General features: G+C 38.3%; 2 protein-coding genes across 2 annotated transcripts in view; one reads left to right on the top strand and one right to left on the bottom strand.

Moving 5' to 3' along the window:
• Positions 1–17,847, top strand: part of LOC311095299 (cytochrome P450 2K1-like) — a 66,496-nt gene that overhangs the window by 30,595 nt on the left and 18,054 nt on the right. The gene's annotated exons all lie outside the window — the stretch shown is intronic.
• On the bottom strand, positions 12,035–13,938 carry LOC311095394 (extracellular superoxide dismutase [Cu-Zn]-like). Its single transcript, XM_084133878.1, has 2 exons — positions 13,800–13,938; positions 12,035–12,866 (listed from the first exon to the last, which is right to left on the bottom strand). The coding sequence occupies exon 2, from the start codon at positions 12,849–12,851 to the stop codon at positions 12,198–12,200; it is 654 nt and encodes a 217-aa protein (XP_083990004.1). The 5' UTR covers positions 12,852–12,866; positions 13,800–13,938; the 3' UTR covers positions 12,035–12,197.

Here is a 17,847-nt window from a genome sequence, read left to right as displayed (position 1 = left end):
ATCAAACATATACTGAGGAGTTTAATAAAGTTTATTGTACATCACACAAAAGATGAAGCGTCAGTTTCACTTCAGAAAATCACCGTAAGAGCTGAGTAAACACAGTAAGTTATAAGAAGTGCGCAAGTACATAAACGAATTTCGGTAGAGTTGAGGGAGCATTCCTGTGGGCAGAAGGTTAGTCAAAAAACTGTTCTACACAGCAAAATCCCCAGTGTTAAATTAACACTCCTCAGTGTACATATGTGTCCACACTACAGGGTGTTAAAAATTAACACTGAAGCAGTGTTGAAGTTAATGAGATAATTAAGTTAACACTGAAGCAGTGTTGAAGTTAATGAGATAATTAAGTGATTAATTAAATGATGATTGGCCATTAGTGGTGACACCTGATGATAACAAACAGACTCACTGAAGGAAAGAGAAAAAAACAATAACAGAAAAAAGAGAAACACAAGAACTACTGACTTTGAACCATTATTGCACTTATTATTTTACCAGTTTGACTTTATTTCTGTCATACATCTACACTGTAAAATATTTCCAGGATTTCACAAGATATAACTGTAATATTTCACAGGTAATTACATTATTACCACTTCACAGGCTTTAACTGTGATATTTCACAATATAATACCGTATTTAGACTTTTACTGTGAAAATAATGCAGGCGCGGGGCTTTTACAAGAAACTACTGTGAATTCCGTCATTTTCGTGCTGCAACTGCGTCACCTGAGCTCCCTGATCTCCTCCGTGGTCTCATTCGACGGATTCAGCGGTAAGTGTTTAAATTTCAAACTTTGTCAATTTGATCACTGTTTTTAATATGAAATTGCATGTTATTTAAAAGTATGAACCAAATTAGCGTTAGTTGTAGGTTCTGTTTCATGTTTTTGTAACTTAGCTGGAGCAGACTCGCGTCTAGGTTTGAGCGCGCAAATTTGAATGAACAGACATTGGTTGTGTTAATAAGTGTAAGTTAGTATGTGTACCGTATTAAGTTATTAACTGTGAGACTTCACGTTAGCTACACCGTCAAAATTGAACTTTAGCTTTGCTTAATGCTTTTCTTAGTTAACGTTCGTTACTCTAACAGCGTTCTCTCTTTTCCCACAGCATTTTTCTACCACCGGGAAATAAAGTTATAAGGTAAGCTGTGGCCTTAATGTGTGTATTATGACAGTTATGATCAACTAGATAAATTATAGTGTTGTGGATTTGTGCAAAGGTGGAATAAATTAATCTCAAATTAGTAACGTTAGCTAGCCGGGCCTCGTCCGTATTTTTCTGCCGTGTGTGTGAAACGGAGCAGCCGTCTCATCAACAGAAAAAATAAAGTGCATTTTATTATAAAAAAGATATAGAAAAATAAATGTGTTTATCACTGAATTAGTGGAGCTACGTTAGCTGAGGTATTCTAAAGTAAAACAGGTCGACATCTGGAGATATTAGGAGCCATTTTGTCTGTGAACGAGTAGCAGCTAACGTTAATAATTCTAGGAGGAAGAGTGCAAGCAGAAACAGCCACATGGAGATGGACTGGCAACAGGCTCTTCCTCCATCCTCTGCAAACAGTACGTGTAAATGATGTAAATTGTTGTGTGCTAATGCCAGAGGTGGACGAAGTACACAACTTCCTTACTTGAGTGAAAGTATAGATACTACTGGTCAAATATTACTCTGTTACAAGTAAAAGTTGTAAAGACCTATTTTTACTTAAGTAAAAGTATAGAAGTACTCGTTTTTTAAAAATACTTAAAGGAGCTGTATGTAAGAAATGTATTTCAATTAATCATAAAATGGCCCTGATATGTCACTAGACATTAAGAAATCATGTTCATTTCAAATACTTATATCACTGACAACAGTAGTCCGGCCAGGATATTGTCATTTAAAAGTGATACTTGCAGCCCTCAACTGATGTTGATGTTGTCATGTTGTGTTTTGGGCTGAAGCCCCACCCTCCACCTATCTACCAATCACAAAGTCAGTAGTGTTTCAGCATCCGGGTTGCCAGCTCTGCTCTAGTTACCACAGCTGCATAGCAGCCTACATTCCTGCTGGATCCTGCAGCTTATCTGGCAACCTCGAGTCAGGGGGGAGGGTGAGGGGATACACCGCTCTACAGTCATTTGAAAGTAATTGCAGTACCAGTTTTGGCCACAATCTTACATACAGCTTCTTTAAGTATCAAAAGTAAATGTCAATGCATTGTTTTATTATTGTTGCATTGTTGTATGTAATACTTAAAGTACCGTATGCCTCTGAATCTACGCCTGCCTACCTACCCTCATATCAATATCAAATTTATTTCTAGAACACAGTTCCAGTAGTGGGATTGAATGTGAGATTGAATAAGTGCACTCAATAACGTCCACAATGGTTTCGGACACCCAAATGGCTGTTCCCTCAAATATTGCCCTATTTAAAGTTTTTTGGCTTTTAGTATGAATATGTTAGCCTTACTGTTATCTATAAGCTAGTGTGCTCCAAAAAAGTGACAAAAGTCGCATTTAGAAGACCAAACCCAACGTTGAAAATGAAAATCAGGTTTATGTCAGAATCCAATGTCAGATTGACGTTGATCTCCAATGTTGGACAGACGTTGTATTGTGGTTGAAAATAAAAATCGGGTTGACGTCAGAAACCAACATCAGTCGGGTTCTGACATCAACCCGACTTTTATTTTCAATCAATATCCAACGTCAATCTGACGTCGGGTTCTGATGTCAATCAGATGCAGGGTTCTGACGTCAACCCGACTTTCATTTCCAACCAAAATGCAACCCCTGCAACCAAAATCATCCACTGACTGATGTTACTTTCTACTCAAGGACCTTGACAGAACTGTAGTGGAGTAAAAAGTACGATATTTGTCTTTCAAATGTAGTGAAGTTAAAGTAAAAAGTTTCCAGAAAAAATAATACTCAAGTAAAGTACAGATACTCAAAAAGTGTACTTAAGTACAGTACTCAAGTAAATGTACTTTGTTACTGTCCACCTCTGGTTATTTGCAGTTTTTTACGATTGCTACGACAGATTTTTCAATACTTTTAACAGTTTTCCAAAACTCTTAACACAGTTAGCACTACATCCGTCTACGTAAGCTATACTATGAACACATTTCGTGTTGCTTTAACACAAAATGCATACAATTAACACAAATTTAAAATGCTTGAACTTCTTTCACACACAAGCTCAAACAAGACCAAAACAATGGATTTTTACTGCCAAATTTACCAATGCTTTAACACTGTATGTCAGAACAGATAGCACCATGTTCTAAACCTAACCTTACAGGCTAAAGTCAAGGTAAACAGCTGTTTATATTGTGAATTGAAACACAAATATAGCCCCTGTATTTTATCCTATTGTTACTGAGAAACAGCTGATTGAATTATGCAATAATATAAATCACAGCTGATTCCCATCTAGGAAACACACTCAGGTGTTGAGGTTCTTTCAATCGCATGACCATATGGTATACTGTAACCGTACATTCTATAAAGCACTCTGAGATGGGTCTTTTTTTTAATTGAATTTCTGCAGCAAAAGACCTACAGTAAACCCAACAAAACAAAAATGTAGAGAGGCTTCAAAAGAAACTGCAGTGCAAAACACAATCTATGATCAATACAATATACGGTCTGTTGTATAAGGGCATACCTGACACGTATACAATAATGCAGTTTCTGTAATTCCATCTGATGTTAGTGTTTTTATGACATTGTGCTATGATTGACTAAATCTTCCTGTTGGACGGCTATGTTATTTGATTTTGAGACATGTTTGCAGTGTTTTGGTAGGCATAGTGTATTATTGTATTTAGAAAATTAGTGTTGGAGCTTAGTTTACAGTGTGTGATTTTGAGCATGAAATTAACTGTTTTGCCAATTGTGTGTTGTGGGTGTGTTGGTGCGTTAAGAGTTTAGGAAATTTGTTAAAAGTATTGAAAAATTTGTCATAGCGATTGTAAAAAACTGTACTTGTCTTTGAAGGCAGAAGTAAAAATTTCTGAGGGAATGATTCTTCTATGGCATCGATGTTAAAATCCCCTTTTAGTAGATTGAATGCAGGTAAGGTGGGACACTTGTCATTTAGATACAGTACCTAGATGTTTATTTATTTTTATTACTTTTGTTAACTTTAAGGTCCGACTTTAATATTTCATTTTGAATACAGTTGATATGTGTTATTTGCAAGCTATATACCAATAAACATTTTGAGATCATGCACTCCAGACAAATTTCTTTTCAGGTAATGTGACCCATCCCTTATTTATCAAAAATGATCCTGGATCTTAAAAACACATGATTTATTAACACATCACACAAACATATTCCACAGCATATTTAACAGACCCAAAAGCACATAGATAGGCTATGATGAGTAATACTCAGCAGTTCACTCAATGCATGTTGTGTTGACATGAAATTTTATGAAATTTGAATAACAGATATCTTAATGAACTCTACAACATATTACAAATGGAACTACAACACATGCAACAACAAATAGGCTAACAAAAATTCAATAAGAGGAACATTTTAAATGGTAACCATATTGTAAAACTTTTTTTCTGTCTGTTTTCTCTAAACACTGTAGATGAACTTAATATACTTAATATTAATATACTTAAACTTAATATTGTGTCCATATTTTAAAGCGTTATATTCTGCATCTACATTTTAATAATAATAATAATAATAATAATAATAATTTGTTACGTTTATATAGCACTTTTCTGGGTACTCAAAGCGCTTTACATGGAAAGGGGGAATATCCTCAACCACCACCAATGTGCAGCATCCACATGGATGATGCGACGGCAGCCATATTGGGCCAGAACGCCCACCACACACCAGCTTAATGGTGGAGAGGAGACAGTGATGAAGCCAATCAGTGTATGGGGATGATTAGGAGGCCATGATGGAAAGAGGCCAAGGGGCAAATTTGGCCAGGATGCCGGGGTTACACCCCTACTCTTTTTCGAAGGACATCCTGGGATTTTTAATGACCACAGAGAGTCAGGACCTCGGTTTAACGTCTCATTGGAAGGATGGTGCTCTTTGACAGCATAGTGTCCCGATCACTACACTGGAGCGTCAGGTCCCACATAGACCACGGGTGAGCACCCCCTGCTGGCCTCACTAACACCTCTTCCAGCAGCAACCTGGTTTTCTCAGGAGGTCTCCCATCCAGGTACTAACCAGGCTTGCTAACCTCTTACAATAACAAAGGTGTAGGTTGATGACGCATAAGCGGAATTATGGAACTTGTCGTCATGCCGAAGGATCTAATAATGTTTATGGATGAGTGAATACACTGATGTTTTTAACATGACTGTGGTATGAAGCAGGTCGCGATTGCTAATGAGAGACAGATATCAGAGCCACATGCGAGTCCCGCGGATATAAAGGAATAAGGACATTTCATTCTACCGATCTACCCGCAAGTGCTGAATTAATACTCACACATACCCCTTTTCCACCAGCATGAACCAGGTGCCAGTTCAGAGGCAGAGCTATTGCCAGTCCGGAGTTGGTTCGACTGACGAGCTCTCTAAGATCCGGTTTGCCTTTCCACAAGGTCACTGTATACATCTCATGTTGCCCAGCAACGCTAGCGTGGCAGCGCCAAACACAAACACACCAGGCTTGTTCGAGATGGTTCGGCTTCTCGCAGACCGATCGATCGGCTCATGACATCAAAGCACTGCGAAAGCAATCCAAACGCACAAGGACTCGTATGCTCTCCAAACACTCCCGCAGCTCCGATCGGTCCGTGCCGCTCCGATGCATCTCGAACAAGCCTTCCATCTACAATGGAGGTCGTTGCGTTACTATTGATGCTCATGGCTTTGCGAACCTACATCGGCATCCAAACACGGCGAATCCAACGTGTTCGTGCAGCTCGCCGTAACTTGCATAGACGGAGATTACAATCAAGCTGTTATTAGCTCGATTAGCTGCTATTTGAAAAATGGCGGTCACAAGTTTCTGTTCGTCTTGTTGGTCACGGTAACCCCGCCCCCAGCCCCTGACGCAAGCGGTTCTTACTTCTAGACCAGCAATGTTTTGGTGCTACTTAAGAACCACTTTTCCTGGTTCAGAGCTGGTGCTCTGGGTGTCGAAAAACAAAGAACCCATTTGAAACTAGGCTCTAGCCGTGAACCAGCACCAGCACTGCCTTGGTGGAAAAGGGTTAACAAGTCAGTTTATTTGGCGAATTAAACTTGTGAGGTAACGCAGCGCAGTTTCACTTGGTCTACACTATCACACTAAACTGCATTTGAGTGTGTTGAAAGTTATAATGTTATTCTATGCGTTTGTTTGTCTGTATGAGACTAGCAGTAAGCTAGATGAACATTAGAATAACATACTGATCATATTCTAACATTTCATCATGTTGAGCTATATGACATTGATTAATTTTATGTACATTTGCTCAGCTGTCTAATAAAGTACATGCAAGACGTCTCTGTCAAGTCGAAGTTTGCGGCATCTCGAAAACACCACGCCGATATTGATCCTCGTTTAAGTTCTCCTTTTGTCCCAAAGTCTGCTTGCCATGGTCCACAATGTTTGAACGAAACAACTCCATGAGCGTGCCGCTAGACGTAACGCAGTTGTCGCCATGGTTACTATGGCAGTATGAGCGGAAACCAGGGATAACGCGGATATTACGTCATTGACAGGCGACAAGTGAACATGGACGAGCCATTATTCGGGGTTCAAGCACGAAGTGCTAAAACCCTATTGTAATTGTTAGGGTTTTTATTATTATTATTCCGCCGTAAAACTGATCGTGCAGCCCAAACCGTAAATGCTGGAGTCTTGAAACTTGGCCAAATGGTAGTCCTCAATTTGGGGAGAACCTATCAAAGTATGACCCCGATTGGCCAATGGGTGGCGCTACAGCAAGCAAAAGTATGAAATTGCTCATAACTCCTAGACGGTTTGTGTATATTATATTGAATATTCATGATTATGTCAAAAACCTACTTTTGCGATCTAGTCCTAGGCGTTTTCGCCCGATTGCAACCAAACCAGTCTAGGACAATTCTCTGGACTCTCTAGAACAATAATTATCAAAAAAAAAAAGTTGAACTTTTGCAGTTGGATGGCTATAACAGGGACATTTAGAAAATGAACTCGAAAGCCTTTAAATCCTAAACGAAAACTCAGAACTTCACGGAAATTGGTGAGCATATGTGAAATAACATTGTAAACAAGCATGCACAATTTTATGGAGATCGAACCATAGGTGGCGCTATAACTGTTAAAAAGCTTTGAAAACCATACATTTCCTATGTTAAATTGGCTGGAAATGGTCTTTTCCATGTATGATGTCAGTGGTTAAATGGTTGCCAAATAAAACTTAATGTCTTTTCATGCATTTGTGCTTAAAGGCCTTAAATGCTTGAACCCCGATAAATGCTGCTTGCAGCTTTCAATTTTTAAATTGGAATTTCTCTGAAATTAAAAATCTTTGGGAACTTTTGGGATACTGAAAGTACACAACTGCAGGAAATATAGATCACACTTTGCAAGTGATTTTTGGTCATTTTATTTAAAAAAAATCTTACATATTGTAGCTTTAAACACCTTACATTTTGATTCCCTGTTAACTGTAGTAACAAACTGTCAGAATAATATACCCATTTGATGACATTTAGCTAGAAACCTTATCATTTAGAAAATAAAAATCTTACGTCAGAGGTTATGTCTACCTTCAACAATAAGGGTGTCCTCCCTTGAGATGTAATAGAGTTCAAAGGTACAGCACGCACATCCAAAACAATAAAACTGGGTGCTGGGCAGACAAGTAGTTGCAAAGGTAAACAATGAGTCCGCACACCAGAAAATGCTCCTTAGCAATTTTAATGATTGCTCACCACGTGTAACGTTTCGGGCCCAAGCCCTTCATCAGACATAAAAGAACAAGTGGGGAGACACACCTCCTTAAATACAGCCATGCATGATCACATGATCACATACATCCATGATTAATCACATGACCAATCAAGTGAAAAATGCAATTACATCAAGAAAACAGATAAAAAAATATATACCAACATTTGCAATACAAAAATACATTAGAAATATATTTATATTAACATTTGTAATGCAAAAAATACATTAAAAATATATTAAGTGGCTAAGAGAAGGCATGCAGTGCTTAAAGCATAGCCTAGAAATTTTAAAAAAATGTCTCTACCACTGTAAGCAGTCATGATAGATGAGCAAGAATGTAAATACATAAGGGGTACCACAAAGGTGTGTTACACATATCATATATCAAGTCAGCAAAGCGATAACACAACATTTACAATATTTACACAATTACAGGAGTTATTTACAGAAATGGCCTCAGATCAAAATCTTCATTCAACCCTTTTGGAGCTAAAGTGTCCAGGGTATAGATCCAGAATGCTTCTCTTTTGAGTAACAGACAATTTACATCTCCTCCACGGGAGGGCTGTTTCACAAGTTCAATGCCACAATATCTGAGAGAGGAAACGTTATGAAAGGCTTGTGTAAAATGCACCGCTACTGGGCTTTTGATGTCATGGTTACGAATATTTGATCTATGTTCTGAGATTCTTGTTTTCAGTGGCCTAGTCGTTTTACCAACATAGGCCAAGCCGCACGGGCATTTAAGTAAATATATAACATTCTTTGTGTTACAGGTGATCACACCTTTGATGTCATAGAGTCTTCCAGTGCGTGGGTGATTGAAGGTGGTAGTTTTATGTGTAAAGTTGCATTGAGGACAGTTGCCACATCTGTAATTCCCGAAGGGAATAGACTGCAAAAAATGTGGTGGAGTCAATGGTGGAAGGTGCGCTCTCACCAACATGTTTTTAAGATTAGGTGCTCTCTTGTACACAATGCGGGGTGATGTGATAAAACATTTAAGTGCTGGATCAGAGTCAATAATGTGCCAATGTTTTTTAATGATTGATTCGAAATCTCTGCCAAGAGGTGAATATTGGACAATACAGTTAACTCTAGATTCAGAAGTTCTTGATCTGATGTTGCTGAGACAATCCGTTTGCGATATATTTTCAAAGCGATTACGTGCTTGAGTAATCCATTCATGTTTGTATTGTCTCTGTTGAAAACGTTTTTCTAAATCAGCTGACTGGACTTGGAAATCACTATCAGAACTACAGATCCGGCGAATGCGACTGAACTGAGACAAAGGCAGACTCCTCTTGAGTGGAATAGGGTGAAAAGAATGTCCATGAAGAATAGAATTCCGGTCAGTGCTTTTTCGGTACAGGTTGGATCCCAATTTATTCAAGTCTCTGTAAACAAGGATGTCTAAAAAGTTCATCTTGTGCTTGTCATATTCCATTGTAAATTTCAAATGGCAACTGTTAGTGTTAATAAACTCATGGAACTGTTTTAACTGAGTCTCAGAACCGGTCCAAATGAAAAAAATATCATCTATATACCTCCTCCAGTTGGAAATTGAGGGTAGGTGTGGGTTGCATGATTGGTTCAGGATGATTTCCTTTTCAAGGAGTCCACAGTAAAGGGATGCAAAACTTGGGGCCATTTTAGCTCCCATGCTCGTGCCTGACACCTGGAGGTAAAAGTCAGAGCCAAAAAGAAAGTAATTAGATGTAAGAACAATTTCAATGAGGTCCACAATACAGGAAGTGCTAGGGGTGCAGCTAGATCGCTGATTTAAAAAGAATTCTACTGCCTTTAGCCCCCCTTCAAAGGGTACGTTGGTGTAAAGAGACTCAATGTCCATGGTCACCAGGAAGCAATGTTCATCTGATAATTGAATAGATTGAATCATATTAATGAATTCCATAGAGTCTTTTACATAGGAAGGGAGAGAAGAGACGAGTGGTTGAAGAAAATGATCCACGAATGCTGCAATTTTCTCTGTTAGAGACCCAATGGCTGCCACAATGGGCCGTCCTGGGGGTACATTTGTGTAGGTTTTATGGATTTTGGGGAGAGTATACAAAACTGGAGTGACAGGAAAGTCTACTACCATGAAAGCATGTTCTGGTTTAGTAATTTCTCCAATTTGTAGGAGAGAATCCAACTTCCCCCTGATACGCTGTTTGAACTCATGTGTGGGATTACGATTGAGTTTATTATAGAACATTGTATTACTCAACTGTCTCTGAATTTCCCCATCATATGCTGTCCGGTCCATGATGACAATAGCACCACCCTTATCTGCACTTTGGATCACCAGTGACTTATCGTTTTTTATAGAATTCAATTCCATCCTCTGATCCTTAGACAGGTTATTGGCTACCTTATAATCCCTCTTTTTTCTTAATAGGAGGGAAACATCCTTCTCCACTAGTCTGCAGTAAGTATCTATTGATGCATTTCTTTTATGAGGGGGAATAAAGGTACTTTTACCTCTAAAAGGAGTCCTTGGTCCAGCAGGAAGCCTGGAGCTAAGTTCACTCTCCCGTTCAAACGTAGCGGTTAAGTCATCTGGGTCCTCAGTACCTTCCGTCCCAGTGACAGCAGAGTTGGAAGGAAACTTATTATGGTTACTGAAAAATTCCTTAAGTCTCAACGTTCGAAAAAATTTATGAAAGTCTACAATTGTATCAAAATCTCGACAATGTGTGGTAGGAACAAAAGAGAGCCCTTTACTTAAAGCAGTCAGACAAGTGTCAGATAGTGGTTTGCTAGATAGATTAATCACATTTTGTACCTGTTCCGTTTTTGTGTCTGGCGTGTCCGATATGGCTCTCTGGCGGGAAGCACTCTTCCCTCGCCTGCATTTTTTCTTGCTCCTGTATATGGAGGTTTCGGTTCGTTTCTTCTCACGTTGCCTAAAAAAGGGCCACTTGTCTGAGAGTAAGCGCTAGATTCAGAGTCATATTCCAGGTCCGTTGTTGACTGATGTGGATTATCATTCCGGATGTTATGTCTTGTATACTTTCCGCGTGCATTGCCGCTATCAGGCCTGGATCCACGACTTCTCCACGGAGGCGGGTTTCTCCATTGATAGATTCTCCCACTATCGTAATCAGCAGCATCTCTCTCAAATTTCTTTTTCTTCAAAGCCGTGATTTCTTTGACCAGCTCATTTTTATGATATTCACACTCATCAAGGAGCTGTTTGTATTTATCTGGGTCTGTGTGCCCACTCTCTAGTTGTTGTTTGACCGTAGTTATCTCCTCGCGCACTATAGCGAGATTAGTAGACGCTTCTTGGATGGTTAGAGCCATTAGGTCAAAAGAGCATTTGTTAAGTATTTCGCTCCAGCGATCGCAGAATGTATCCTTGTCTTTACTGATAATAGGACCTTTGTTGATCCTGAGGCCCCTTGGAATTCTCTTTGCCCGCATGTAGTCGCTGAGTGTAACAGCATGTAAGTACAAGCGTGTCTCTCTTTCTTGTAATCTCTCCAGTGTTCTGGACGACACTCCAGTAGATTCTCTAGTTGAGCCGCTGAAGAGTGAGTCTTTAAAAATTATTCGTGAGTAGTCTTCTCGAGAGAACTCAAAAGTTGCAGAAGCATTCGGATCCATTGTCTAGATTGTGTTAATTAACTGCACCAATGTGGTTAATTGAATTCAGGAGTCATAAAAGGAGTGCTGTGCCGGTTTTCTTGATGTAATTGCATTTTTCACTTGATTGGTCATGTGATTAATCATGGATGTATGTGATCATGTGATCATGCATGGCTGTATTTAAGGAGGTGTGTCTCCCCACTTGTTCTTTTATGTCTGATGAAGGGCTTGGGCCCGAAACGTTACACGTGGTGAGCAATCATTAAAATTGCTAAGGAGCATTTTCTGGTGTGCGGACTCATTGTTTACCTCCCTTGAGATGTAGCCACACCCTCCAGTGTCATATTGCATCAACCAAAACCATTGTATCATTTAAAGAAATAGTGCATCTTTAATTAAAGGCCATTGTCATGCTCTTAAAGTGTTAACCCATTGAGCACAGTAAATCAAACTAAACGGCCCACTTTGCCTGCATTCACCCTACATTTATTTTTAAGAGTGCATTTACTATTGGAAGCTATGGCCAAAAAGCCTCTGAAAAGACCAAGAAAAAAAAAAAACATGGGAATGTTCAGGTTATGAAATATACTTTAATGTAGGACACATACAAAGAATACACAAGGAAAATCATGATTATCCTATTTGAATCTGCCCTTCCACCAGATCCGACTCCCTCATCTTTGACTCTCAGTGCATTCGTCCACATGTTTTCTTGGGGGGCACTTCAGTCTTCTGCCACAGGCTTGGAGTAGTAATACCAATCACACCGAGAGCAATTATCTGTCCAGCATTCCCACTGAGTTTACTCTCCTCATCTGAACCCATTCCCAGATCATCCTCCTTCTCATGAACCACCACCGCACGTCCCAGAATGGAATAAGGCCCAAAGAGCTTGGCGTCTGGAAGCGTCAGGAACTGCCTTATAACTCCTTTCTCGGAAGCAAAGTTGCCCAGGTCTCCAGGATGATGAGGGTGGTCAACGCCGTTTGGATTATAATGAGGACCAACAGTGATGCAGCCTTGACTGAGGTCTCCATACTGATGGACGTGCATGGCACGCTCTTGACGATCGATGGCAGGCAAACCACGGAGGTTGATTTTCACTTCTAAATCTCCATCGGGGAAGACCTGCTTGAAGAGGATTTGCCCAAAGATCTTTGGCTGGTTACGTGGCATATTGGGGTTGGGAGTTACTTCACAAGTGGCATAGATTGTGTTGTCGAACTCCACGACTTCTGGCTGTGGAGCTTCAGGCAAACAAACTGGAAGTTTGTGGAACTCTCCTCCTTGTATTTGCAGCACCAGCAATATCAGAGGGAGTATTAGGATGATTTTCTCCATGTTGATCTTTAAAGCCTACAATGAAGAGTGGATTCAGTGAAATCATGCCATTTGGTTTAAGAATGTAATATTTTTGATAAAAGGTCAAAGCTTTGTTGCAGGGAACTTTGAGAATGGAAGTTGCATTAGATAAAATAGCACAACCAGATTAGTTTGCAACAGAAAACCATACAAGAACCCAGACAGCAACCAGATCCGGCCCACATCTGGTACACCCAGATGTGGGCCGACACCATGTTGCGGTCTAGAAAACTCTATAATTTTTGAATTGCTATGTACCCTTGTGAAAATAATAAAATAAGAAATGCACTTATTGGTATTGGATGTGTACCTGTAGTATCTTGAAAGTACAATAATAATAAATAAATAAATAAAAAACCTGTAGGTCCACTTGCAGATAATAACACTGATGAATTATAAAAAGCCACTTAAGTGTACACACGTACACTTTCATAAGCGTCACACCTGCCAGCCAAAGTGCCTATGATACAAACCAATGACATACAGGTGGATGTAATCACACTAAAATGAGTCCAGACAAAGGTTTATGGAAATGGAAAAGGTCTAGGGAGAAGTGCCCTCTGGTGGCCATGATAGGGCTTCTGCTGGCAGGAGTGACATTAAGTACATGTACACTTAAAAAAAAAAAAAAAAAAAAAAGTAATGCCAAACTAAGAGTTTTACTTTAAAGTACATTATGTTTTAAAAATCTTTTTGTTGTGCTTTAAAGTACACTTAATTTGATCTGTTGTAGCCTACATGTTATTCAATATTAAATATAAAGTTAAGATTTTCTGATATTTTTCACAAGGACAGGTAAAATAAAAGACAATATCTATACTTTTGCTTAAACTAACTTTTTTTAGTTGTACTAAATCAAGTCAGTTGATGGAGAAAATGGAATGGAGAAGAAAAAAAAACAAGCCTAAAACAGCAAAGGTGCATTACCGTACAGCTGAAAAGTTGTCCTCAATCCGTGTGGAGCCTGAATATTGCAGTCACAAAAATACTACAACGCTTAATCCGTGTGCAGTCCTGACCTGGGGTTGAGAGAATGTTCCTTTTGGCTGCTCTTATAGGAACTCATGTTGAGCTACAAGTTAACCATGATAGTCTGTTAGTCACTAATTAGGTTCACCTGTGTTTCATTTAGCTCCCTTTGTTTGCCTGTTCATATATAGCACTCAGTTTATTCAGTTCTTTGTCTTGCATTGCACAATGTGTTCTCCAGTGTTTTGTGTTTATTAAAAGAAGTACTGCTATAGATTCCTCTTCTCTTCATTTGGTGGCTCATTTGTGACTCATTCATTCATTCTTAGTGTACAATTCCACTTGACGTTCATGCTTGACACCACTTCTTATAGCAGATATTCATCAAACATAAGTGAATAGCTGACAGTTCTTCCTTTTCAAGAAACCATTTCTACAGACTCTGATGTACCAAGCCTGACAAGCCTATATTACACATGCAATTGGTCTGTTATTTGCAGAGGTGGACGAAGTACACAACTTCCTTACTTGAGTGAAAGTATAGATACTACTGGTCAAATATTACTCTGTTACAAGTAAAAGTTGTAAAGACCTATTTTTACTTAAGTAAAAGTATAGAAGTACTCGTTTTTTAAAAATACTTAAGTATCAAAAGTAAATGTCAATGCATTGTTTTATTATTGTTGCATTGTTGTATGTAATACTTAAAGTACCGTATGCCTCTGAATCTACGCCTGCCTACCTACCCTCATATCAATATCAAATTTATTTCTAGAACACAGTTCCAGTAGTGGGATTGAATGTGAGATTGAATGTGAGATTGAATAAGTGCACTCAATAACGTCCACAATGGTTTCGGACACCCAAATGGCTGTTCCCTCAAATATTGCCCTATTTAAAGTTTTTTGGCTTTTAGTATGAATATGTTAGCCTTACTGTTATCTATAAGCTAGTGTGCTCCAAAAAAGTGACAAAAGTCGCATTTAGAAGACCAAACCCAACGTTGAAAATGAAAATCAGGTTTATGTCAGAATCCAATGTCAGATTGACGTTGATCTCCAATGTTGGACAGACGTTCTGACATCAACCCGACTTTTATTTTCAATCAATATCCAACGTCAATCTGACGTCGGGTTCTGATGTCAATCAGATGCAGGGTTCTGACGTCAACCCGACTTTCATTTCCAACCAAAATGCAACCCCTGCAACCAAAATCATCCACTGACTGATGTTACTTTCTACTCAAGGACCTTGACAGAACTGTAGTGGAGTAAAAAGTACGATATTTGTCTTTCAAATGTAGTGAAGTTAAAGTAAAAAGTTTCCAGAAAAAATAATACTCAAGTAAAGTACAGATACTCAAAAAGTGTACTTAAGTACAGTACTCAAGTAAATGTACTTTGTTACTGTCCACCTCTGGCTAATGCTTTGCCTGGGTAAATCACATACATCTAACTTACTTTGTTGCAGGACTATTCTTGACTGTGACTATTTCTTTCAGTTGCTGTTAAGTTATTTAAATGGTTGCTGTTTAATTGAATCCAAGTAATGTCACCTTGTTAAAACTGAGCTAACTTTAGTTTTGCTCAGTACTGCAACAGCAGTGACCCACTGAAGGTGATGACTGGGAACTGAAACCTTTTTAATCCCACTTAAATTAAACTAACATCTTTCTTCTCTGTCTTTTTGTTTATAGGTGCTTCTTGGGCATCAACCCAGAGACAGGTACAAAATCAAAGAGGCAGAGAGGACACATAAACCAGCAAGTCTGTACACTGATCAGGAAGCTCATTGACTTTGAATGGATGTCAGTCTAATGTAAGCTGTGTTCCAACTTCAGAACAGACTAACGAAACACTGTCTCTGTTTTAAGCTAGAATTAGTTATGCAGTAAGATGTTTACTTAAGCTATTAAAGGGTTAGTTCGCCCAAAAATGTAAAGTCTCTCATTAATTATACTCCCTCATGATGTTCCAAACACATAAGAATTTTGTTCAACACAAATTAAGATAATTTTAAGAAGTCCGAGAGCTTTCTGATCCCGCTTATAGACTGCAATGTTATAACCGCTTTCAAGCCCCAGAAAGGTAGTAAAAACATTGTTAAAATAGTCCACGTGACTACAGTGGTTCAACCTTATTGCTATGATGCGACGAGAATACTTTTTGTGCGTACCGCACTATTAAGTATTTTTGCATCGCTTGATAACATTAAGGTTGAACCACTGTAGTCACATGGACTATTTTAACAATCTTCACTACCTTTCCGGGCCTTGAAAGTGGTAATAAAATTGCTGTCCATGGAGGAGTCAGAAAATATCTTAATTTGTGTTCCAAAGATGAACGAAGGGCTAATGTGTTTGGAATGAGGGTGGGTTTTTGGGTAAACTATCCCTTTAATCTGTTCTACGAGTTTAGACAGGCTGCAAAATGTCTAAAATTCATTGTTCTTACGTTTATTTGAATTAAACATGCCTTTTCAATGTTATAGGTTATTGATAGGTTAGAATAAAAACGTCAAATTTACAGACGTACTTTACAATAGTTTTAAGTGTAAATTTACATCACATTACTGGCTTACTGAGTTGCATTACTATGTACACATGTCATGTAATTTTTGCTTAACCTCAATCATGTTGCTTTCAGTCCTGTTACTCATATGAAAAATAACAGGACTGAGCAAAAGTAACAGGAGAGAGTCCTCTGGTTTGTTGATTTAATATTAATTGATATAGTACTATTCACATGATTTATCTGATTTATCATGAGTTTTACAATAGTAATTTCTTAAATTGTAGACATGTTAGGATTAGTTTTACAATGCGAGTACCATACTTGCAGGTAGCCAGTCCACCACAGAGTAACTTAAACTTTTTGTCTTATCTTTTGTAGATAGTGGACAGAACCCATACTATGCAGGTGCCAGCTGCAAGGGAAGGAGCGAGACACCTGCAACCCTCTCTTTTCCCACCTTTTTGTCTTTTCTTCCCTCTCTCACTCTCTCTTCTCTCTCTCCTTCTTTCTCTTTTCAGCTCCTGAAGTACCATTATCACATAGTAAACATATGCACAGTGCACACACATAGACACACATTCCTGTTACCCAGTGTTCATTCCTGTTACCCAGTGTTTATTCCTGTTATTAAATTGTATTTTTCAAGTACCATTATCACATAGTAAACACATTCACACACATATTGACAGACATTCATGTTACCCAGTGTTCATTCATGTTACACAGTGTTTATTCCTGTTATTAAAATGTATTTTTCTTCTAAAAAATAAAAGTTAAACCATTGTTTTTATCAGTTTTGTTTGGTCCATCATTTATGCTAAATCACAGTATAGACATTGTTAAATACAGTAATTCTACAGCATCTTACTGTTAAATTACAGTAATACGATAGACTAACTGTAATTGCACAGTAAAATACAGTAATTATACAGCAGCTTACTGCTAAATCACAGTAATATGACGGCATAATTATTGTGAAGTCACAGTAAACAGCTGTCATTTCACAATTATTTACTGTAAAAATGATACGGTAACTTACTGTGAAAGTCATGCAACTGGTAACCTGCAATTTATTGTAAATTTACAGTGAAATAATTAACAGTGTACACACAGTCTTATTTAGATTTAACAGAAGTTTAGACGGTAATGTTTTATGGAATGTTTTGTTTCATGTCACCATTATGGTGGTCAGTGGTTGCTTTAGTTGGGCTCTTGACCCTTTACTATTTAACATTAGTATTTCTCTGGCTGCTCCAACTCTGTGCTTATACAGCATATGTGTTGTGGTAAGAGAAACTATGATTTGGGCTGTGTTTCCCGAAAGCATCGCAAGTCTAATTTGATTGTACACTGTAAAAAAAAAATCATTGCTAATATTGAAAAATTCAAGGCAACACATTGCATTCACATTTTTATGTTTTCCCAACGATTAGCAATGTAATTATCCCAATTACAATAACGTTGTTGTCCTTACTAATATTATTTAGTTCTGA

The sequence above is a fragment of the Abramis brama genome, assembly GCF_963993115.1.
Source record: "Abramis brama genome assembly, chromosome: 1".
NCBI classification, from domain to species: Eukaryota; Metazoa; Chordata; class Actinopteri; order Cypriniformes; family Leuciscidae; genus Abramis; species Abramis brama.
This window is presented reverse-complemented; position numbering and strand designations above follow the sequence as displayed.